Here is a 23,630-nt window from a genome sequence, read left to right as displayed (position 1 = left end):
GGATGCTGGTGCTGAATTACAAACAGAGTGCAAAGCACAACTCACTCGTAGGATAAGAAGGCCTGTACAGGATGGGAAGGCTTTGAAGAAGGACATTGCTCAGTGTTTATTTAAAAGGTTTCCCTTGTAAAGTTTAGATGTGACATGGCAGGGCTGCTGGGTCAGAGGGTTGTAGGGTTGGCTAGGGGAACATTAGGGGGAGGCAAGTGGCAGGAGTCTTCTTTAAGGCCATGTTCTTCCTGCTGGGGTATTAACAGCCTCACCTTTGACCCCCCCCCCCGTCAGTTAGTTAGTGACCCTGAACTGGCTTCTCAGCTGTCTGTAGGGCAGGCTGCCCTCGGCCTGGCTCCCTCTCCGTCTCTCCTAGTCTGTCTCTCAGGCTTGTTCTCTCTATTTGTCTCTCTCTCTCACACACAGACATGTACAGACATTTAATCAAATCGAATGTACACTCCTCAAAAAAATAAAGGGAACACTAAAATAACACATCCTAGATCTGAATGAATGAAATAATAAATACTTTTTTCTTTACATAGTTGAATGTGCTGACAACAAAATCACACAAAAATAATCAATGGAAATCCAATTTATCAACCCATGGAGGTCTGGATTTGGAGTCACAGTCAAAATTAAAGTGGAAAACCACACTACAGGCTGATCCAACTTTGATGTAATGTCCTTAAAACAAGTCAAAATGAGGCTCAGTAGTATGTGTGGCCTCCACGTGCCTGTATGACCTCCCTACAACGCCTGGGCATGCTCCTGATGAGGTGGCGGAGGGTCTCCTGAGGGATCTCCTCCCAGACCTGGACTAAAGCATCCGCCAACTCCTGGACAGTCTGTGGTGCAACGTGGCGTTGGTGGATGGAGCGAGACATGATGTCCCAGATGTGCTCAATTGGATTCAGGTCTGGGGAACGGGCAGGCCAGTCCATAGCATCAATGCCTTCCTCTTGCAGGAACTTCTGACACACTCCAGCCACATGAGGTCTAGCATGGTCTTGCATTAGAAGGAACCCAGGGCCAACCGCACCAGCATATGGTCTCACAAGGGGTCTGAGGATCTCATCTCGGTACCTAATGGCAGTCAGGCTACCTCTGGCGAGCACATGGAGGGCTGTGCGGCCCCCCAAAGAAATGCCACCCCACACCATGACTGACCCACCGCCAAACCGGTCATGCTGGAGGATGTTGCAGGCAGCAGAACGTTCTCCACGGCGTCTCCAGACTCTGTCACGTCTGTCACATGTGCTCAGTGTGAACCTGCTTTCATCTGTGAAGAGCACAGGGTGCCAGTGTTGAATTTGCCAATCTTGGTGTTCTCTGGCAAATGCCAAACATCCTGCACGGTGTTGGGCTGTAAGCACAACCCCCACCTGTGGACGTCGGGCCCTCATACCACCCTCATGGAGTCTGTTTCTGACCGTTTGAGCAGACACATGCACATTTGTGGCCTGCTGGAGGTCATTTTGCAGGGCTCTGGCAGTGCTCCTCCTTGCACAAAGGCGGAGGTAGCGGTCCTGCTGCTGGGTTGTTGCCCTCCTACGGCCTCCTCCACATCTCCTGATGTACTGGCCTGTCTCCTGGTAGCGCCTCCATGCTCTGGACACTACGCTGACAGACACAGCAAACCTTCTTGCCACAGCTCGCATTGATGTGCCATCCTGGATGAGCTGCACTACCTGAGCCACTTGTGTGGGTTGTAGACTCCGTCTCATGCTACCACTAGAGTGAAAGCACCGCCAGCATTCAAAAGTGACCAAAACATCAGCCAGGAAGCATAGGAACTGAGAAGTGGTCTATGGTCACCACCTGCAGAACCACTCCTTTATTGGGGGTGTCTTGCTAATTGCCTATAATTTCCACCTGTTGTCTATTCCATTTGCACAACAGCATGTGAAATTTATTGTCAATCAGTGTTGCTTCCTAAGTGGACAGTTTGATTTCACAGAAGTGTGATTGACTTGGAGTTACATTGTGTTGTTAATTGTCAGATTCAACAGAAGATCTCTTTGTTTCTTGGGACCTAGAACAAGCATCTCTGTTTTGTCCGAGTTTAAAAGTAGAAAGTTTGCAGCCATCCACTTCCTTATGTCTGAAACACAGGCTTCTAGCGAGGGCAATTTTGGGGCTTCACCATGTTTATTGAAATGTACAGCTATGTGTCATCCACATAGCAGTGAAAGTTAACATTATGTTTTCGAAAGACATCCCCAAGAGGTAAAATATATAGTGAAAACAATAGTGGTCCTAAAACGGAACCTTGAGGAACACCGGAATTTACAGTTGATTTGTCGGAGGACAAACCATTCACCGAGACAAACTGATATCTTTCCGACAGATAAGATCTAAACCAGGCCAGAACTTGTCCGTGTAGACCAATTTGGGTTTCCAATCTCTCCAAAAGAATGTGGTGATCGATGGTATCAAAAGCAGCACTAAGGTCTAGGAGCATGAGGACAGATGCAGAGCCTTGGTCTGACGCCATTAAAAGGTAATTTACCACCTTCACAAGTGCAGTCTCAGTGCTATGATGGGGTCTAAAACCAGACTGAAGCATTTCGTATACATTGTTTGTCTTCAGGAAGGCAGTGAGTTGCTGCGCAACAGCTTTTTCAAAAATGTTTGAGAGGAATGGAAGAATCGATATAGGCCGATTTTAGTTTTTTTTAAATATTTTCTGGGTCGAGGTTTGGCTTTTTCAAGAGAGGCTTTATTACTGCCACTTTTAGTGAGTTTGGTACACATCCGGTGGATGTGTACCGTTTATAATGTTCAACATAGGAGGGCCAAGCACAGAAAGCAGCTCTTTCAGTAGTTTAGTTGGAATAGGGTCCAGTATGCATCTTGACGGTTTAGAGGCCATGATTATTTTCATCATTGTGTCAAGCGATATAGTACTAAAACACTTGAGTGTCTCCCTTGATCCTAGATCCTGGCAGAGTTGTGCAAACTCAGGACAACTGAGCTTTGGAGGAATACAAAGATTTAAAGAGGAGTCCGTAATTTGCTTTCTAATGATCATGATCTTTTCCTCAAAGAAGTTCATGAATTTATTACTGCTGAAGTGAAAGCCATCCTCTCTTGGGGAATGCTGCTTTTTAGTTAGCTTTGCGACAGTATCAAAAATACATTTCGGATTGTTCTTATTTTCCTCAATTAAGTTGGAAAAATAGGATGATCGAGCAGCAGTGAGGGCTCTTCGATACTGCACGGTACTGTCTTTCCAAGCTAGTCGGAAGACTACCAGTTTGGTGTGGCGCCATTTCCGTTCCAATTTTCTGGAAGCTTGCTTCAGAGCCCGTGTATTTTCTGTATACCAGGGAGCTAGTTTCTTATGACAAATGTTTTTAGTTTTTAGGGGTGCAACTGCATCTAGGGTATTGCGCAAGGTTAAATTGAGTTCCTCAGTTAGGTGGTTAACTGATTTTTGTCTTCTGACATCCTTGGGTAGGCAGAGGGAGTCTGGAAGGGCATCAAGGAATCTTTGGGTTGTCTGAGAATTTATAGCACGACTTTTGATGCTCCTTGGTTGGGGTCTGAGCAGATTATTTGTTGCGATTGCAAACGTAATGAAATGGTGGTCCGATAGTCCAGGATTATGAGGAAAAACATTAAGATCCACAACATTTATTCCATGGGACAAAACTAGGTCCAGAGTATGACTGTGGCAGTGAGTAGGTCCAGAGACATGTTGGACAAAACCCACTGAGTCGATGATGGCTCCGAAAGCCTTTTGGAGTGGGTCTGTGGACTTTTCCATGTGAATATTAAAGTCACCAAAAATTGGAATATTATCTGCTATGACTACAATGTCCGATAGGAATTCAGGGAACTCAGTGAGGAACACTGTATACGGCCCAGGAGGCCTGTAAACAGTAGCTATAACAAGTGATTGAGTAGGCTGCATAGATTTCATGACTAGAAGCTCAAAAGATGAAAACGTTGTTTTTCTTTTTGTAAATTGAAAATTGCTATCGTAAATGTTAGCAACACCTTCGCCTTTGCGGGATGCACGGGGGATATGGTCACTAGTGTAACCAGGAGGTGAGGCCTCATTTAACACAGTAAATTCATCAGCCTTAAACCATGTTTCAGTCAGGCCAATCACATCAAGATTATGATTAGTGATTAGTTCATTGACTATAACTGCCTTTGAAGTGAGGGATCTAACATTAAGTAGCCCTATTTTGAGATGTGAGGTATCACGATCTCTTTCAATAATGGCAGGAATGGAGGAGGTCTTTATTCTAGTGAGATTGCTAAGGCGAACACCGCCATGTTTAGTTTTGCCCAACCTAGGTCGAGGCACAGATATGGTCTCAATGGGGATAGTTGAGCTGACTACACTGACTGTGCTAGTGGCAGACTCCACTAAACTGACAGGCTGGCTAACAGCCTGCTGCCTGGCCTGCACCCTATTTCATTGTGGAGCTAGAGGAGTTAGAGCCCTGTCTATGTTCGTAGATGAGATGAGAGCACCCCTCCAGCTAGGATGGAGTCCGTCACTCCTCAACAGGCCAGGCTTGGTCCTGTTTGTGGGTGAGTCCCAGAAAGAGGGCCAATTATCTACAAATTCTATCTTTTGGGAGGGGCAGAAAACAGTTTTCAACCAGCAATTGAGTTGCAAGACTCTGCTGTAGAGCTCATCACTCCCCCTAACTGGGAGGGGGCCAGAGACAATTACTCGATGCCGACACATCTTTCTAGCTGATTTACACGCTGAAGCTATGTTGCGCTTGGTGACCTCTGACTGTTTCATCCTAACATCGTTGGTGCCGACGTGGATAACAATATCTCTATACTCTCTACACTCGCCAGTTTTAGCCTTAGCCAGCACTATCTTCAGATTAGCCTTAACGTCGGTAGCTCTGCCCCCTGGTAAACAGTGTATGATCGCTGGATAATTCGTTTTAAGTCTAATACTGCGGGTAATGGAGTCGCCAATGACTAGGGTTTTCAATTTGTCAGAGCTAATGGTGGGAGCCTTCGGCGTCTCAGACCCCGTAACGGGAGGAGTAGAGACTAGAGAAGGCTCGGCCTCTGACTCCGACTCGCTGCTTAATGGGGAGAACCGGTTGAAAGTTTCTGTCGGCTGAATGAGCGACACCGGTTGAGCATTCCTACAGCATTTCCCTGCACCCATTTACACCCAGAAGACACACTAACTATTGTACTGTACACATACACCCTGGTCAGACCCACACTTCAGAGCTAACTCTCATAATTCTCCTGGGCAGCAGGGGGATCCATATCAGTGTATGTTTTCATACCTGCGTTCATTCCATGCATTGCCATTTCAAATGACTTGGCAAAAATGAGGTCAAGGAGTTGGGGGATTTTTGGTCCATGTTGTGGTCTTAAGCCGGCACGCCAATGAAAGCTGCACCCATAAGTCTCTCTGACCAGTCTCCCAATCCATGCTCATCTGATTTGAGAACATATTGTCGGAGCAAAGCAGATCAGGGAGAAGTGGGAGAGACCGCAGAGGATGGGTGTGTTGAGGAGGGGGTGGAGTAAGATGGTAGAGGAGATTCTCTATACATGTTGATGCTGCTGTGAGAATGGGGTTGTAAACTGTCAGGGAGCAGAAGAGGGCTTTATTGGTGGGGGTTGTGGGGAAGGGGTTTAGGCGGGTGTCCAGATGTACAGCTCAGCCGTAAACTCCAGAGCCCTGCCTGCAGCAACACAAAACAGATGTGCCTTTTAATGAGCGTAAGAGGAGAGGAGGAAATGGGTTAATGGATGGAGATCAAGTCTGACAATGTAACCCAATGTCACTGTAGGTTTAATCTGGTACCAGGTAATGGAGGAACGGGACGAGCTACAACTCTTCTCCCCAGAGGACAGCACAATAGATGTATACTGTACATGTCATTCCATTTCTGTATAAAATGAATGTCTGGGAGGCAGAAATGCTGGTGATCTGTATCTTTTTATTCCATGTTCACAGAGGTGGACAGGGCACTTTGGTCGACGTTTCACCCTAGTGGCTTTTATCAAGACCGTCCCATCTCTTTATGACATGCATTCTGTACTGTGAATGTGATGTGGGTGTATTGTAGTAGAGGTGAGAAATCGGTCTCAGATGCCTGCCTGCGATCCAAGCCTTTATATATATCTATCAGGCCCAGATAACAGTGGGGGGGGGGGGGGGGGTCTGTATTGACTCTGGTCTTGTGGCGTTGGAGCCAAATATCTGGGAGCTAGCTGCCACTGGTCTATAGTTTATGATGCAGTACAGTCGCATGGCCAGTGTCACTGATTTACAACCCTACTCATTGGCCTTGGAGAGCACAATGAAACCTAAAATACACCTTCATTAAGATGCACTATATATCTCTCTGGGGGTTACAGTGTGTGTATAGCTTAATGTTTTATTGGATCATTTAATAACATTGCTCAGGCTCTTTGAGGAGCCGAGGAATGTTTCAAGGACATCAGAAAATGCTATATTTTGTAAGGAGTAGTTTGGGTTTATTGCAGTAGTAGTGTCCCATTAGAGGTCCAAGCCCAGCACTAACAACACGTAGGCCTATATAAGACATGCATACAATAACTGCTATGTAACACCTAACATGATGTATGATGCCAATGGATCTAACAATCCTAGTGTTTCAGTAAACTCAAAGTATTGGAAGGCAGAAATCCTCAAGAGGTGGTGTGTTCTGAAAGATCTACGTCTGTCCATGTAAAGCTGCTGTGCTGCTGCAGTGTTTATCAATATTAATCCCCTGTGTTGTGATGGGACCTGAAGCTGGAGGAGCACAACCAGTCAGTCTCTCTGTGTGCATCCCAAATGGCACCCTATTCCCTTCTATAGTGCACTACTTTTAACCAGGGCCCTTGTCAAAAGTAGTGCACTAAAAAGGGAATAGGGTGCCATTTGGGATGTAGCATCAGTCTCTAACAGGGAATAGGAGTGGGAGTTAAAGGTGGGGTCAATCAGGGGTCAAAAGAGGGAGGGAGCTGTGTAAATGCACATAAGAACCCAGTGGACTGAAGCCTCCAATCTAGCCTAACATTGAACCCTGTTTCACTTTATTTATGTAGCTAAATGTATCCCTCTTGTTTATTCACTAAAGGCATCGGAGGATGTTCAGGTTATGCTTAGTGGTTTCTCCATGTGTGTTATAGTAGGCTATGCCATTGTAATGCTCAGTAATGTGTTCTATTCGATCATCATGGAGGCTAAGCTGGTGCCAGCAAAGGCTTAATGTGGTCTTAACAAGGTGTGTTTTCAGGACATGTGGTGTTTGTGTGTGTTTTGAGGAGGATGCTGAGGCTGCACTGTCTAGCCGGCCCCATGCCAGGAACCACTCCATAATGTATTGGATTACACTTTTTGCATGAGAGAGTAAGATTTGAATTACCTCTGGCAGGCGCCTGGGACAACCAGGAAAGACTTGCCCTGAGGGCAGTTCTCTCTCTCTCTCTCCCAGTGGGTGAGGCAGGCTTGCCATGGTGATGCCAATCTCTAACGGACTGGCGGCCGTACCAGAGCCAGAACCTCTCTCTGCTATCTTTATCGTCTCTATCTGAGAGAGCCAGCAGGCCTTGACGAGAGGCAGGACGACAGCAGCTTACATTCACCACCGGAGCTTTTATACAATAAAGTAGGCCTGTGAATATTTTTTTCATTTATTTAACCTTTATTTAACTAGGCAAGTCAGTTAAGAACAAATTCTTATTTACAATGATGGCCTACCCCGGCCAAACCCAGACAACGCTGGGCCGATTGTGCACCGCCCTATGGGACTCCCAATCATGGCCGGATGTGATTCAGGATTTGAACCAGGGTTCTGGATTTGAACCAGGGACTGCAGTGCCTTAGACCGCTGCGCCACTCGGGAGCCCCACCACTCATGGCAAAATTGAAAACATGAAGCAGACAACTCTTTGGTCCTTTAAAAACCTGCTGTATGTAAAATATTGTGTGACATGGTTTGTTTCCAGCATTAGAGCTGTTTTCTTAAAGGAAGTTAAATCCTCTTCGTACCACAATACTAACTAGTATCGCGATACTGGTATCGTCCCGGCCCGGCCCTAGTGTGCAGTGTATCTTGTGAACATGCATTCCCTGTGGCTCAGTTGGTAGAGCATGGTGTTTGCAACGCCAGCATGGTGTTTGCATCGCCAGGGTTGTGGGTTCGATTCCCACGGGGGGCCAGTACAAAAGAAAATGCATGAAATGTATGCATTCACTACTGTAAGTTGCTCTGGATAAGAGCGTCTGCTAAATGATTAAATGTAAATGTAATGTAACAGTATTATTCCACAGCAATGCAAGCAGTGAACTTCCTACAGTTGTGGGCTACACTCATTTAATAATTGACTCATGGGGTATGCAGGTCTAGGGTGAGAGATACATTTTTGCTTTTACACAGACAATCTCCCTGTGTCTGTCTGGTCTGCCCTTTCTGTAAACCAGTCAGCCCTGCACACACACTGTGAGAGGGAGATGTGGGGCCAGGCAGGAGGATTGTTCTAAAAACCAGCGGGAGTGAAGATTGTACCCCCTGCCTTGGTGATCTTTGACCCTGCAGTATGCCTGTGGAAGATACAATGATGTGTATATATCTATTGAGTACTGGCTTTTTACTCCTTTACAATCCCCCTGCTTTTACGTTGTATTCTTCCCTAAAAAAAAGTTGCACGGTGGAGCCCAGCCATACAGAGTCCGAGTTAGGATTAAGAGCCTGCATTTAGAGAGCAGCTTTTGTGCCTCAAACACAAGAGGAGCGGAAGAAACACCCCTCTTTTACTGTCTCCCCCCTCTCTTTTTCTCTCTTTTTCCACCCAGCTATTCCCCCTAAGCCCTCTGACATTCTGGCACCTGTTTTCCTCAGAAAACCGTTAATTTATCACTGAATTATTAACTAAGAGCCCACAATGTGTTTGGCACTCCGTGACATGTCCTGATGGGGAGTTGCCATGGCAACACAGGCCTCTATTGAAAAGCAGTTCCGTGTGTGCGTGCAAGGGGGTCCACAACGGCAAAATTGTTGGTTGGGTCAATTCATATTTTAGGAGCTAAATATGATATAGCAATAACATGCTGCATTGAAAAGGCAGGGGACTGATGTGTATTACTGTTGTGCATTTCAAGTGTTTATCCATCATAAGAGGTCATATTATACTGTACTGTGGTATAGAGTGTTTATCCATCATAACAGAGGTCATATTATACTGTACTGTGGTATAGAGTGTTTATCCATCATAACAGAGGTCATATTATACTGTACTGTGGTATAGAGTGTTTATCCATCATAACAGAGGTCATATTATACTGTACTGTGGTACAGAGTGTTTATCCATCATAACAGAGGTCATAATATACTGTACTGTGGTACAGAGAGTGTTTATCCATCATAACATACTATACTGTGGTGTTTATCTGTCATAATGTACTGTGGTTCGGGGACAGCTTTTTGTAATGAGCTCAATGGAACAGAGAGACCAGAGGCCTGTAATGTTAATCAGGGTTTCTGAATGTCTGGTGAGGGTGTGAGGAGATTGGATGACTCTGTTCTGTTCCACGTCGTCTGCTCCCTCCTTCCCTGTCTAAGCACTAGAACACAGGGCTTCTATCCAATATGCCTCATATATTACCCGGTTCTCCTCTATTCCCCGAGAGCCAAAGGCTGAAAGCTCCATGTAGAATGAATAAGCTGCAGACGGTTGAACACTACATCAATGTAAATGAGATCAAGTTGGGATCCAAATGTGGGATGGGATGAATTTCCCAGCATCAAGGACCGAACTCTACAGTTTCTCTGCTGTCTAGCCGTCATCTTTGGGGATCTCATTTTTATGCAGTCGCTTTGTGAGAAACATGAAAAGCTCTAAGTTATAGTATTGTCCTTTACAAAGTAGCCCATGGTTGTGCCCCAAATGGCACCCTATTCCCTATGTAGTGCGCACATTTTTTTTTTACAGAGCCCCTACAGGTCCTGGTCAAAAGTAGTGCACTACATATGGAATAGGGTGCCATTTGGGACACAGTTCAGCTCTCCTATCTCCTTTCCTGGTCCTTCCCAGTAAATCTTCATGGCCAGGGCTCAGGCCGCCTGCAGGCAGGCTCTATAGAAATACCCAATAAAAGATGGACGCTTAGGTCTGGAGTGGGCTGGACGAACAGACAGACCGACATCCTCTATCAGCCTGTTGAAAGGCAACAGGAGAGACTACTAGATCTCTCATGTCCCTGAGACTGCTGTCTAACAGGCTAGCTTTACTTCAAATACCACAAACTAAGGTTTTATCGACTGAGTGAATGATCATCTGACTACTGGTGTCTTTGCCATCATGGGTATTAAACGGGTCAGTGCAGATTCCTCAGCAGTGTTAGAAAATAATCTTGTTCTGGCCCGCTGTAGAGACGTCCCCCCCCCCCCCCAATCTAACAGAATGTGAGTTAATTCAGGAATGCATTGCTCTTAAAGTAAAATGCATTGTGACATAGCATATTTGGATTAAGGGAATCCAGCCTAATTAGGATTCTGCTTGTTCATTAGTTGAAGAGACATGAGTCCAGAGAGTCTTAGCCCCATAAATGTCTGAATGCAAGATAAAGTACAGGAATGCCCTCTAGACCATGATACATAAGTTAAAACGCAAACTAGCTAGCCACAATCAGATGGCGAATTGTTCTGTAGGTATAGCCTACAGTACTCTGTGAAGGGCCAAAGCTTTGATTCTAGAAATAGCTACTCTGACTCCCTTCATCCTTTTGTAGTGTCTGTTTAAAATGCCCATCTGTGTTATTCTTAAGTATTCTATTGAGAGATAAAGAACTTTATCCCTGCCAGTACTCAGCAGGGTGGAGCACATGCACTCCTTTGTACGCTTTTTGAAATCCCTTTGTGACTGCTGTGTTTGGGACTGCAATGTGAGCGTTTGGCCAGCGCCTCAGGTCTGGCCGCCTGGGCCAGTGAAAGCAGGTCTGTGTGGAGTCGGCTCAGGAACAATGAGAGGTGAATGGGGACGATGACTGGAGGAATTTCTTCCACTCCAGCTCTCTCAGCAGGGGTTCTCCCTCTCCGTGGTCAGCCCAGGGGAAGGGAGAGGAGGTGGGGTTGGGGGAAGAAACGTCAGTAGGGGTTCAGATGGGTGGGAGCGGGTCAAAAGTCAAGCAGATGTGTCTGTGTGAGAGCATTGGGAACACCAGTAATAACTCTCATAACTACCCCCGCCGCTTTAAACCCCCACAGTGTTGCTACTAAAGTGCAATAGTGCAAAGAAGCATGGAAATGATTACCATCCATGACATCAGACATGGATGCAGTACTACTGTATGTGGACAAGTTGGGCAACTGCGAATTTTCCCCCCTTCTTTCTCCTCATTCAAACCATAGAATGACATGCAGACAGTGTGACATTACTTAGTGCAATCACAAGACTCATCAGTGGATTTAACAATATCAGTTTTTGACAGGCAGTCGGAGCGTTTGACCTTTTCGCTTCATGCTGAACATCTCTGATGTGAGCTGCATACAGAGCATTGCATTAAGCTATAGGCCTGGCGATCTGGCCCTGTTATGCACATCTACACTTCCACACAGGCAGATGTACTGCTCCCTCAGAGGCCTCCTCTCCTCTCCCTCAGCCTCCATAAGTGGAACCGCAGTCATGGGTGATCCCATTAGTGCCTAGCGCTGGGCTTTGGGATGCATCCCAAATGGCACCCTAATCTCTTTACAGTGCACTGGTAAAAAAAAAATGGTGAACTAATAAAGGGAATATGGTGCCATTTGGGATGCTACCTAAAGCTGGACTAACGCAGGCTGCGTGAGAGAGAGAGAGACTAGGTCTAAATGGATTGTTAGTATGGATTTCCAGCTCTCCCGGGTCTCTAAGCAGTTGCTTGGGTCTCGCTGAGGGGTTATTGGCACATTTGATCTAGTCTAGTGTGTTGGTCTGGGTAATGAAAAGGGTTGTCCCCCTAAAAACACGCAGGAGGAAAGGGAGATATATAGCAGACACATGTAGACTGATGCTAGGGTCTTCTATTTCTTTGGCTCTTGCACAGACCCAGACTTTCCTACAGTAGATGATTAAAACGCAGCACAGTGGATATTAAATACTTTGATTAAATCATTTCCTCAAGATTCAAATGAAATCTAGACAAACTACACAGATCTGGTTTGGAGACGTCCATGTATGCGTCCAAAATGGCACCCTATTCCCTATATAGTGCACTACCTTTGACCAGAGCCCTATTAGCCCTGGTCAAAAGTAGTGCACTATATAGGGAATAGGGTGCCATTTGGGACATAACCCCTGTGAAGGAGGTTGGAGATGAGCCCTGGCTGGGGGATAAGTTTAGTTTGGACACAGTGATTTATGAGTGTTTGTGGCTCACCGTGTCACCAGTTCTGTTTATTGTCTCTGCAGCTTATAATACACCCCACTCTGAACATTTGGCTTCAGACTTTGACTGTCTGACTGGAGTAAGGTACCAGAGGGAGTGGCTAAAGCTATTATAGGGACCACTATGGCATCACATTCCTCTGTTTAGTCCCTAAAGGCAAACAGAGGAGAGGAGGAGTAGAAACAAGTACACTCTCACTGTGTGCACGGCAGAACCTCTAGAGATTCTGAACAAATGTTGCTATTGTTTTCAACATTGTTTTCAACATTTTTAAACATACCACTCCAAAACATGCATGCCCTTGGGAACATGTGCTGCTGTCTTCAAGACTGCAAACAAAACTCCCGCTGTGTAGAACTGAGGTTCTCCTTTTGGTGTTGAATTTAGCCAACCTGAGGAAGAATCCCCATGAGAACACACACAGCAAGACATCTTGTTTTGCCTCTAAACAGAGTGACATAAGTATAAATGAATGATTGTTCCATACCTCTTCCAGTATGAATCATCGTGTCTCAAGGTGGTGAAACGTTTGTAGCTGCCATTAATGAATGAATGAATGTAGGTGATGTAACTGTTGTAATTACCAGGCCCATCATCTGCCCTGAAATGGCTGTCACACACAGCCTAGCCTCCAGGCAGATCTACAGATCTACAGCTGACGTGATTTAGTGTCCTGCTGTGCTCTGAACTGCAGCCAAACCGCCAGGCAGACATCATTCCGGATCATGCAGTAAATTAGCAGTAGTGAAAGGATCGAGGCTGAATCGGCTCCGAGGTCTCTCTGCCTCTCCGAACCAATCTCTCTTTCAGCAGTGCTCTCTATGCACCAGGCTCAGACTACAGCAGAGTGGAGCTGAGAGAGGTTCAGATTTGGTACACACACTACTAGATAGACATGCATGTATGTATGCACATTGACATTGTACACTTACTGTACACATCATACGTATGATGTACATTTTAGACAAACTGTATATAAACACATGTAAACTCACACTGACCAAAGAGGACGTACTAGGATATATTGTGGCAAACATCTCCTAGTCTGTTTAGTTCATAACAGTATTTGAAACATGCGGCAGCGTAGCCTAGTGGTTAGAGAGTTGGACTAGTAACCGCAAGATCGAATCCCCGAGCTGACAAGGTAAATATCTGTCGTTCTACCCCTGAACAAGGCAGTTAACCCACTGTTCCTAGGCCGTCATTGAAAATAAGAATTTGTTCTTAACTGACTTGCCTAGTTAAATAAAGGTGTGTGTATATATAAAAAAAAGAGCTTAGCTAACTATGATTTTGCATATATTTTGTTGTGACTTCAAAGTTATGTCTCCAAAAAGACCAAATTAGCAGACTTGCCTGTACAGTAGAATTGCTTTTTGGTCAAGCTATGAAATGCTTTTAGCAATTCAAAGCCATGCCCTTTTTATATATTACACTATTAAAAGAACAGATACTAGTTTTCAATTGTAGTTTTCCAATGTGCTTTTCTGTAGTCTGGCAATTCTTTAAACGCCTTAGCTGTCCTATCTCCGCTCCGTGAGGACACTTGAGGGAGTTGGCATGGGAGCTGTTCCCTGACATTTCCCAGCTAGTGCAGATCCTATTATTCTCTAACTGTCATTGCCTTCTCAAGTCTCCTTATCTGCATCCCAAATGGCACCCATTTCTTATATAGTGCACTACTTCTGACTTCTGGTCAATAGTAGCTCACTATATAGGGAATAGGTTGCCATTTTGGGCTATGGCCTCTGGTCAAAAGTAGTTCACTATATAGGGCCCTGAAATGAGTGGTACTATGGAGGGACTTACAGTCCCACAGTAGAGAGGAGGTCCCCCTGTCCTGTACAGTCCCTACAGGGGGGACCCATACCCTGTAAAACGGCAGTCTCTCGGAGCAGTCTGAGCCTGCCTTCCGTCTGCACGTCAAAACGCTAACTTTGCTCCTGAAGTGAAGTCATTGTTTTCATTAGAAGAGGAACAAAAGGTTTTCATCAGCCAGCCTGGACTGGAGCAGAACTGGAACTGAACCCAACTGGAGGCTTCCACCACTGAGCCTCATAGACAGACTGCAGACAGGCCTCACTCCTACATTTTGGCTCTCCCTTTCACTGAAATTACTAGAACACAGTGCTGAAATCATTATATGTTACTATGTGCCTATACCAAATTGTCTGGACTGCTGTGGTCCTTGGTGTATTGGCTTGGCAATCTCAAGGTCACTGGTACAATTCTGGCTCAGACTTGCTATCAGACTTTCAAACATCAATGTTTCTATGCTTCTCAGACAACTCTCAGAAAAGTGACATCTCTCAGACACTCAGTGCTACTCTTCAGGAGCTAGTCATTTCAAGTGACACCCCTCTGATATGGAAAGTGAGTTTCCTCTGCGTGCTATTCTTGATGTGCTCTCTGTCGAGGACAACACCGAACGTCCACACTATAAACAGTCCCAGTTTCAAACACACATTTGCGGTCATAAAGAGTTGTCACGGCCGTCGTAAGGATTAGATCAAAATGCAGCGGGTACGTGAATGCTCATATTTCCTTTATTGAGAACACGACACAAAACAAAAAAATGAAAGCCAGCTAAACAGTTCTGCAGGCTGACCATAGCAGTGCAAAAACAACTTCCCACAAAAGACAGGTGGAAAAAGGGCTACCTAAGTATGGCTCCCAATCAGCAACAACGATGTACAGCTGTTCCTGATTGAGAGCCATACCAGGCCAACACAAATAAATACACAACATAGAAAAAACATAGAAATACAAAAACATAGAACCTTACCCAAAAACCCCGATAACACAAAACAAACACACCCCTGCCACGCCCTGACCAAACTACAATAACAAATAACCCCTTTTACTGGTCAGGACGTGACAAGAGTCTGTTTCTGATTTTATGCGGTATGTTTTATATTCATATCAAGACACAATATACAGTCACAACAGTCATTATACACTGAACAAAAATATAAACGCAACATGTAAAGTGTTGGTCCCATGTTTCATGAGCTGAAATAAAAGATCCGATACATTTTCCATACGCACAAAGCTTATTTCTCTCACAAATTTGTTTTACATCACTGTTAGTGAGCGTTTCTCCTTTGCCAAAATAATCCATCCACCTGACAGGTGTGGCATATCAAGAAGCTGATTAAACGGCATGATCATTACACAGCCACACCTTGTGCTGGGGACAATAAAAGGGGACAATAACACAACACAATGCCACAGATGTCTCAAGTTTTGAGGGAGCGTAGAATTGGCATGCTGACTGCGGGAATGTCTACCAGAGCTATTGCCAGAGAATTAAATGTTCATTTCTCTACCATAATCCGCCTCCAATGTCAATTTAGAGAATTTGACAGTACGCCCAACGAGTCTCACAACCACAGACCACGTGTATGGCGTCATGTGGGCAACTGGTTTGCTGACGTCAACATTGTGAAAAGAGAGCCTCCCGAGTGGTGCAGTGGTCTAAGGCACTGCATCGCAGCGCTAGAGGCGTCACTACAGATCCAGGTTCGGTCTCCAGTTGTACTGTGTTTCCTCCGACACATTGGTGCGGCTGGCTTCCAGGTTAAGCGAGCAGTGTGTCAAAAAGTAGTGTTGCTTGGCAGGATCGTGTTTCGGAGGACCCATGGCTCTCGACCGTTACGGGAGTTGCAGCGATGGGACATGACTGTAACTACCAATTGGGGAGAAAAAGTGATTAAAATGTACCTCCTTTTTTTTTTACATTGTGAACAGAGTGCCTTTTTTTTAAAGTTATCTGTGACCAACAAATGCATATCTTTATTCCCAGTCATGTGAAATCCATAGATTAGGGCCTAATGAATTTATTTCAATTGACTGATTTCCTTATGAACTGTAACTCAGTAAAATCGTAGAAATCGTTGCATGTTCCGTTTTATATTTTTGTTCAGTATAATTAGATGTAGTGTGTGTTCCTCCTCCATTAATGCCTGTGGAGGTATGCTTGCCTCACATATTGAACAGACAGAATCATGTACAGTGTTGTCTTCACTTGAAGAAGGATCGGCTAAATGAAGTGCCACCCACATGAGCCTAAAATGACTACGATCTAGTTATTCTCTTTCTATGGGGTGCGGTACAGTGGCAGAGTCTGTGGCAAAAGGTTTTATCAACTGTGGATTTTTCTGCTCCTCTTACCCCGTGTTGCTCTTATTCATGACACAGCAGGGGCAAAACGCTCCTTGTGAATTTCCTCCTCTGCCAGTGCCTTTAAAGTCAGCTGTAGTGTGATTCTAGCCTTCAGCTAATTCACTGCAGGGTGACTCTCTGCTGCTGTTTTATTCAACCTGGCTCATTTTCTAGTCCCTTTTATACTTCAGAGAAACAGCTTGCCTTGTAAATAGATACTGGTACTTCTGCACTTTTGGTGTAGTGATAGTGAAAATGGCTGTAGGCCTATCAACCTTTGGATCAATGGATGTCGGACAAATAATGATTTATCAACAGACGTTATAAACTAGATGGAAAACAACTAGTAAGATGTATGACGTTCAATTACTTTTCTCTTTCTTTCTTTGATTTTCTCCTTTTTGCTCGGATTATTTACCAGAGCATAGGTGTCTTATACTAATGGTACATTTTCCATTCCTCTCCTCTGTCCTCTCTGTCTGTCCAGATGAAGCTGTGGAACAAGTACAAGGTGACCAGTATTCCCTCGCTGGTGTTTGTGGATGCAGCCACAGGGAAGGTGGTGTGTCAGAACGGACTACTGGTGGTGAGAGATGACCCCAAAGGTAAGTCTCCTCAGTCAGCCTGAGCCTCAGCACCTGAGGAACTGCACATGTACCGGTACACACAAGCATACAGTTTATTACATGCAAAATGCCTCTCCAGAATTTCATATTGCAAAGTTTCTGTGCCACATCCTTCACAGAGCTGGCCATATTTCTCAATTTCTGTACTCTTCTGGTATTGCATGAATATTATAAAGTGCCCCCTCTTACTCCCACATCTGCAGACCTATAATTTCCCGACTTTTAAGTGGGAGATTGCCTGTTAGCAAGAGCAGGCTTGCATTCCTTTCTGGTAGAGAGATGAGGATGTCATCTCATGGCTCAAAAAATCTCAATATTTTGACATCCTGGTCTTCAGAGCCCTTATTGTACAACATGAGAAAGGCCCATTAGTCAGAGAGGTGGAGAGGGAGTAAGGGAGTGGAGAGAGGTAGAGTATCAAGCATCGTGGCAGTAGAACCCGTGGTGCAGGGGAATGGATTTCACATGAGTCTGCCTAATGAATCCCAGTCTGCCTCCCAGCCCACAGTAGAGTACATACTGTATCATTTCCATGATTCATTAACTACCAACTACAGTAGAAGTGGGTAAAGAAGAGATTCATCTTCTTGCTCCACCCCCCCCCCCCCACCCCTCCTCTCTTTCAGAGTTGTTAGAGGGGGTGTGTAGTGTGGTAGCGGTGGCAGGAAAAGGGGTGTGTGTTTGTTTGTGTTGTGGTGAGGAAGGGAAACAGAGCGGCTACAGGCGGGGTAGTAAGAGTTTGAGTTGGACTGGGGGGGAGGATTCAGGACCCTCTGTCTTTCAGCATTATGAAAGGGCCTAGCTGTCTTGAGTGGCGGAGCAGAGAAGTTGCCAGGAAGGAGTGCCCTTTTACAGTGTGAATGGGGACAACAATAAAAGGCTGCAGTGGCGGAGGGGATGTGTCAGCCCTGCCTAATGAAGCCCTACAGAGGAAAGGAACCTTTACAGCCGTGCCTACAAAGATTTATTTCTGATTACAACTTTTTATTTGGTCATCCCAAATGCATCTCTAGTGCTTGACATTGACAACGAAGACACCTTGAAAAATAAACAAGACAGAGGGAGGGAAAGAGAGGAGGGAAGGCTGGTAGTGCTCCCTGTATGGGAAATGGAAAAGCATGGCTTTCAATCATCATTAAAACAACATTTTGCATCTGTTGTGCGGTCCCATTTCCAAACGCAGATGTCACAGAGTACAAAGGAGCTTGTGAGTAGGAGACATGCTGGATTTAGATACAGTACCAGTCAAAAGTTTGGACACAGCTAATTCAAGGGTTTTTCTTTATTTTTTATATTTTCTACATTGTAGAATAATAGTGAAGACATCAAAACTATGAAATAACACATGGAATCATGTAGTAAACAAATCAAAATGTATTTTATATTTGAGATTCCTCAAAGTAGCCACCCTTTGCCTTGATGACAGCTTTGCACACAGTTGGCATTCTCTCAACCAGCTTCACCTGGAATGCTTTTCCAACAGTCTTGAAGGAGTTCCCACATATCACTTTCCTTCTTGGTCAAATATCCCTTACACAACCTGGAGGTGTGTTGGGTCATTGTCCTGTTGAAAAACAAATGATAGTCCCAAACCAGATGGGTGGCGTATCGCTGCAGAATGCTGTGGTAGTTAGGCTTTTAATTGTGCCTTGAATTCTAAATAAATCACTGACAGTGTCAGCAACAAAGCACCATCACACCTTTTCCCTCCATGCTTCATGGTGGGAACCACACATGCGGAGATCATCCGTTCACCTACTCTGCATCTCACAAAGAAAGACACAGCGGTTGGAACCAAAGATCTCAAATTTGGACTCATCAGACCAAGGGACAGATTTCCACCAGTCTAAAGTCCATTGCTTGTGTTTTTGGGCCCAAGCAAGTCTCTTACATTTACGTCATTTAGCAGACGCTCTTATCCAGAGCGACTTAGAAATTGGTGCATTCACCTTATGATATCCATATCTTCTTCTTATTGGTGTCCTTTTAGTAGTGGTTTCTTTGCAGCAATTCGACCATAGCCTGATTCACACAGTCTCCTCTGCACAGTTGATGTTGAGATGTGTCTGAACTCTGTGAAGCATTTATTTGCATATCCTCTGCAGCAGAGGTAACTCAGGGTCTTCCTTTCCTGTGGCGGTCCTCATTAGACAGTTTCATCACGGCACTTGATGGTTTTTGCGACTGCACTTTAAAACTTTTTGAAATTTTCCAGATTGACCTTCATGTCTTCATGTAATGATGGACTGTCATTTCTCTTTGTTTATTTGAGCTGTTCTTGCCATAATATGGACCTGGTCTTTTACCAAATAGGGCTATCTTCTGTATACCACCCTCCGTTGTCACAACACAACTGATTGGCTCAAATGCATTAAGGAAAGAAATTCCACAAATTAACTTTTAACAAGGCACACCTGTTAATTGAAATGCATTCCAGGTGACTACCTCATGAAGCTGGTTGAGGGAATGCCAAGAGTGTGCAAAGCTGTCATCAAGGCAAAGGAATCTCAAATAGAGAATGTAGTAACTTTTTTGGTTACTACATGATTCCATATGTATTATTCTACAATGTAGAAAATAGTACAAATAAAGAAAAACCCTGGAATAAGTAGGTGTCTAAACTTTTGACTGGTACTGTATATGTATGACAAATGCTGGCCACAAAATGGCGCCGGGAGATAGGGAAGCCGTGCTTCTAGCCCAAAGGAAACTTTGTTATTTCTTACATTAATTGCCCAGAAAAATAATAAGCATTTCACTACACCCGCAATAACACGTGTATGTGACCAATACCATTTTATTTGATGTATTTAATATCTAATAGCTGTTCCAGGGGGGTGGAGAGAGCAAGTGCTCTGGTTTTGAATGGGCAGTTTGTCACACATAGAAAAAACTCTTCTCTGTTCACTAATCAGAACCTTGGCTCTCAATATCCTTCCTTCCTCCCTAACACCAAACCCTCCCCCCTACCTTACCCTCTCTTCCCCTCTGTCCTCCCTCTCAGGCCTGGAGTTCCCCTGGGGGCCCAAGCCCTTTGCGGAGGTGGTGGCCGGCCCTCTGCTCAGGAACAACAGGCAGACGACAGACATCAGCTCCCTGGAGGGCCACTATGTGGGAGTGTACTTCTCAGCACACTGGGTGAGTGGTGGGGGGCCAGGAGGGGCACATAGACACACATAGACACACACAGACACACACACACACACACACACACACACACACACACACACACACACACACACACACACACACACACACACACACACACACACACACACACACACACACACACACACAGGGAGGGGAGCCTCATTTTCCCTTTCAGGCACCCAGCTGTCCTCTGATATGAGCTTTAGCCCTGTTAAAACAAAGAGGCATCAGTGAAAGCCAGGGCAGGGTGGCAGGGCGCAGCGGGAGAAAACACAGCAGCCAGTAGCCAGGGGATGGGCAGAGAAGTTAGGGGACTTCCGTTGTCTGGGACTACATTAGCTAGTTATTCTGCTCCTTGTGGTCATCACCTACTAGTGCCCTTTAAAGTGGGCGTCAGACCCGTTGTTGGTCTCTATCAGTGCTGGGCTTGCCCATCTGTGTGAAGGTCGTGAATTGGTGACTCATGAAAGGCTTGTGTCAATGATGAGCTCAGCTGATGAGACACGCAGGCCGCAGATGCCCCTCCAGCTGCCAGTGCTGGCTTCAGCTCCAGAGACAAGCCAGCAGCAAGCCATGACACACTCAGACTAGTCCACTTTCCAAACCAATACAAATTGGTACATTTTTATTTGTCACTTCTTCGTAAACAGGTGTAGACTAACAGTAAAATGCTTACTTTTACAACGATGCATAGTTTTTAAAAAAGTCTACAAAAAATGTAAATAGTGACATGAGGAACACAGTGAATAACGAATAAGAATAATGAGTAAAAATAACATGACTATATACAGGGAGTACCAGTACCATGTGGATGGTACTGAGGTAATTGAGGTAGCTATCGTATAGGTTTGTGTATTATTTTAAGGCTACATTTCCCTGTCTTACCAGCGTAAATCCACCCGCCATTAGGAGACAGTTACAAGTGTGAAATGGCCAGCGGATTACTTTTTACCAACGACCTGAAGTGACCCTCGGCAGGATAGCGTAGACACAGTTCCTCATTGACTTTCCGCTCGTCTCTAGCTGTGTGTTTCACTGAGGCTGAGAATGAAAAGGAGGAAATGGAGATTGATGAGGAGTGAGACTGGTCTGTTTTGTTTTCTTCAGACACAGCTCTGCTGCCGCTGGCACTCTGATACCACCTTAATGTCACACACACACACACACACACACACACACACACACACACACACACACACACACACACACACACACACACACACACACACACACACACACACACACACACACACACACACGCGGACAGGCGCTACTCTACTGCCCCTAATCCTGTAAGGGAGAGACAGGGAGGGAATACAACACACACACACTAGACCAGAGACCATTCTCCCTCAAAACACTCACTCACTCACTCCCTCACAACAACAAATGCCTCCAAGCCAAGAACAGCCTGAGTTCCATCCTGAGTACTTAGGTTCTCACATTTGAACGGGCCAGGAAACAAAAGGAAATGTTAGTCCTGGTTTCTGGTGAAACATTAGGGTGAAGTACTGCAGAGATGTAGGGAGAGAGAGAGTCAGAAAACACCATGTTGACTTCAGCAACTACACATCTGTCATCATTATATACTGTTCTATATAGACTGATAAATTTAGGTCATTCTGGAAACTAATGCCATAACTTGTTGAGTGTGTCCATGTGTGTTGTCCCTGCAGTGCCCTCCATGCCGCAGTCTGACCCGGGTGCTCTTGGAATCATATCGCACTGTGAAGGAATCGGGTCAACATTTTGAGATGGTGTTTGTCAGCGCTGACCGGTATTCCCTTCACACATGCGTATACATTCTCTCTCTGTCGCGCTCTCTCACACGTATATACATACATACATACATACATACATACATACATACATACATACATACATACATACATACATACATACATACATACATACATACATACATACATACATACATACATACATACATACAGAGTCTCGTGCTCCTCTGATATGTTAACAGAATTGACTGAGTTGACAGTGGAAGTGAGGGTTGTTTTGTGTTTGCCAACCAACGCAGGTCGGAGGAGTCCTTTCAGCAGTACTTCAGTGAGATGCCTTGGTTGGCAGTTCCATACTCAGACGAGGCCCGACGATCACGACTCAACAGACTCTTTGGAATACAAGGTACAACACTGTCTCTGATGTCTCCTCCTGTACTCATATACTTTAGTCCTCCTGGACATGAGGCTGAGTGAGTATCAAACACTAGCAGTCTGGCTTAATGATGTGTTGATGTGGAGAAGCGGCCTAATGGCAGCCAGCTCTACCCTGTGCTGGGTAGGGAACAGTGAACAGATAGCCCTGAAGCTGAAGGAATGTGGGCTGGTAATCAAGTTTACTGTTCTGCTCGCTGAGTAATGGTCATCTCTCTCTCTGTAGAGAGGGGTAGTGTGGTTGTAGACAAAGTGCTGGCTCATTACCTCTTCTGGCTGGAATGTTCAGAATGCTTGCAGGACTGGTCGATACTGCCCCGCTTCCCAATTCAAACCCCTGTAATTCACACTGGCCCCCACTCATCAACACACACACACACACACACACACACACACACACACACACACACACACACACACACACACACACACACACACACACACACACACCCTTCCTCCCAGACAAGCACACACTGTGCACTCTGTGTCTGTGTCTGATAAGGCTGTTAATACACAGTGATATTCTAATCTGAAAGACTGGGAGAGAAAAGGGTCGGGCGTTAAGAAAAATCAGCGGGAGTCTGAGAAGAGATGAATGGAGAGAGGGAGGGAACTGGAGAGAGTTCAGAGAGCAGAGGACGGTCAGAGGCTTGGGGATTAAAAGCTCCTCCATACCACACAGATAAACAATGAGAGAGACAGCCATATGTGGTGAGAGCAACTGGCAAACATGGAAGAACAGGAGGGGAGGTGGCAGAGTGAAAATCTACAGTTCATGATTGTTCTCTCCCCCCGTTTCCTTATTTCTCTCTTTCTTCCTCTTTCTCTCACCCCCCCACCCCCCCTCTCTCGCTCCCTCTCTCTCCTCTGTCTTCCTCCCTACCAGGTATTCCTACCCTTATTCTGCTGGACGCGGAGGGTCACATGATCACGCGACAGGGCCGTGTGGAGGTGCTGAATGACCCAGAGTGCCGGCTTTTCCCCTGGCACCCCCGGCCCGTACTGGAGCTCAGCGAGTCCAACGCCGTGCAGCTCCACGAGGGGCCCTGCCTCGTGCTCTTTGTGGGTGAGTAGATAAGTGGATGAACATTTCAATGTCAGTCCCTACCGTGCACCTCCACGACGCCCTACCTCGTGCTCTTT

General features: G+C 45.4%; 1 protein-coding gene across 1 annotated transcript in view; it reads left to right on the top strand.

The window, feature by feature from the left end:
• The window catches only part of LOC106612785 (nucleoredoxin), a 67,025-nt gene that overhangs the window by 37,571 nt on the left and 5,824 nt on the right, over positions 1 to 23,630 (top strand). Inside the window, exons 2-6 of the mRNA XM_014214270.3 lie at positions 17,025 to 17,142; positions 20,168 to 20,301; positions 21,990 to 22,090; positions 22,352 to 22,458; positions 23,374 to 23,553. Of these exons, the coding sequence (XP_014069745.1) occupies positions 17,025 to 17,142; positions 20,168 to 20,301; positions 21,990 to 22,090; positions 22,352 to 22,458; positions 23,374 to 23,553 (640 nt within the window). The remainder of the gene's footprint in view (positions 1 to 17,024; positions 17,143 to 20,167; positions 20,302 to 21,989; positions 22,091 to 22,351; positions 22,459 to 23,373; positions 23,554 to 23,630) is intronic.

Source organism: Salmo salar, chromosome 09 (assembly GCF_965601325.2).
Source record: "Salmo salar chromosome 09, fSalSal1, whole genome shotgun sequence".
In the NCBI taxonomy this organism is placed as follows: domain Eukaryota; kingdom Metazoa; phylum Chordata; class Actinopteri; order Salmoniformes; family Salmonidae; genus Salmo; species Salmo salar.
This window is presented reverse-complemented; position numbering and strand designations above follow the sequence as displayed.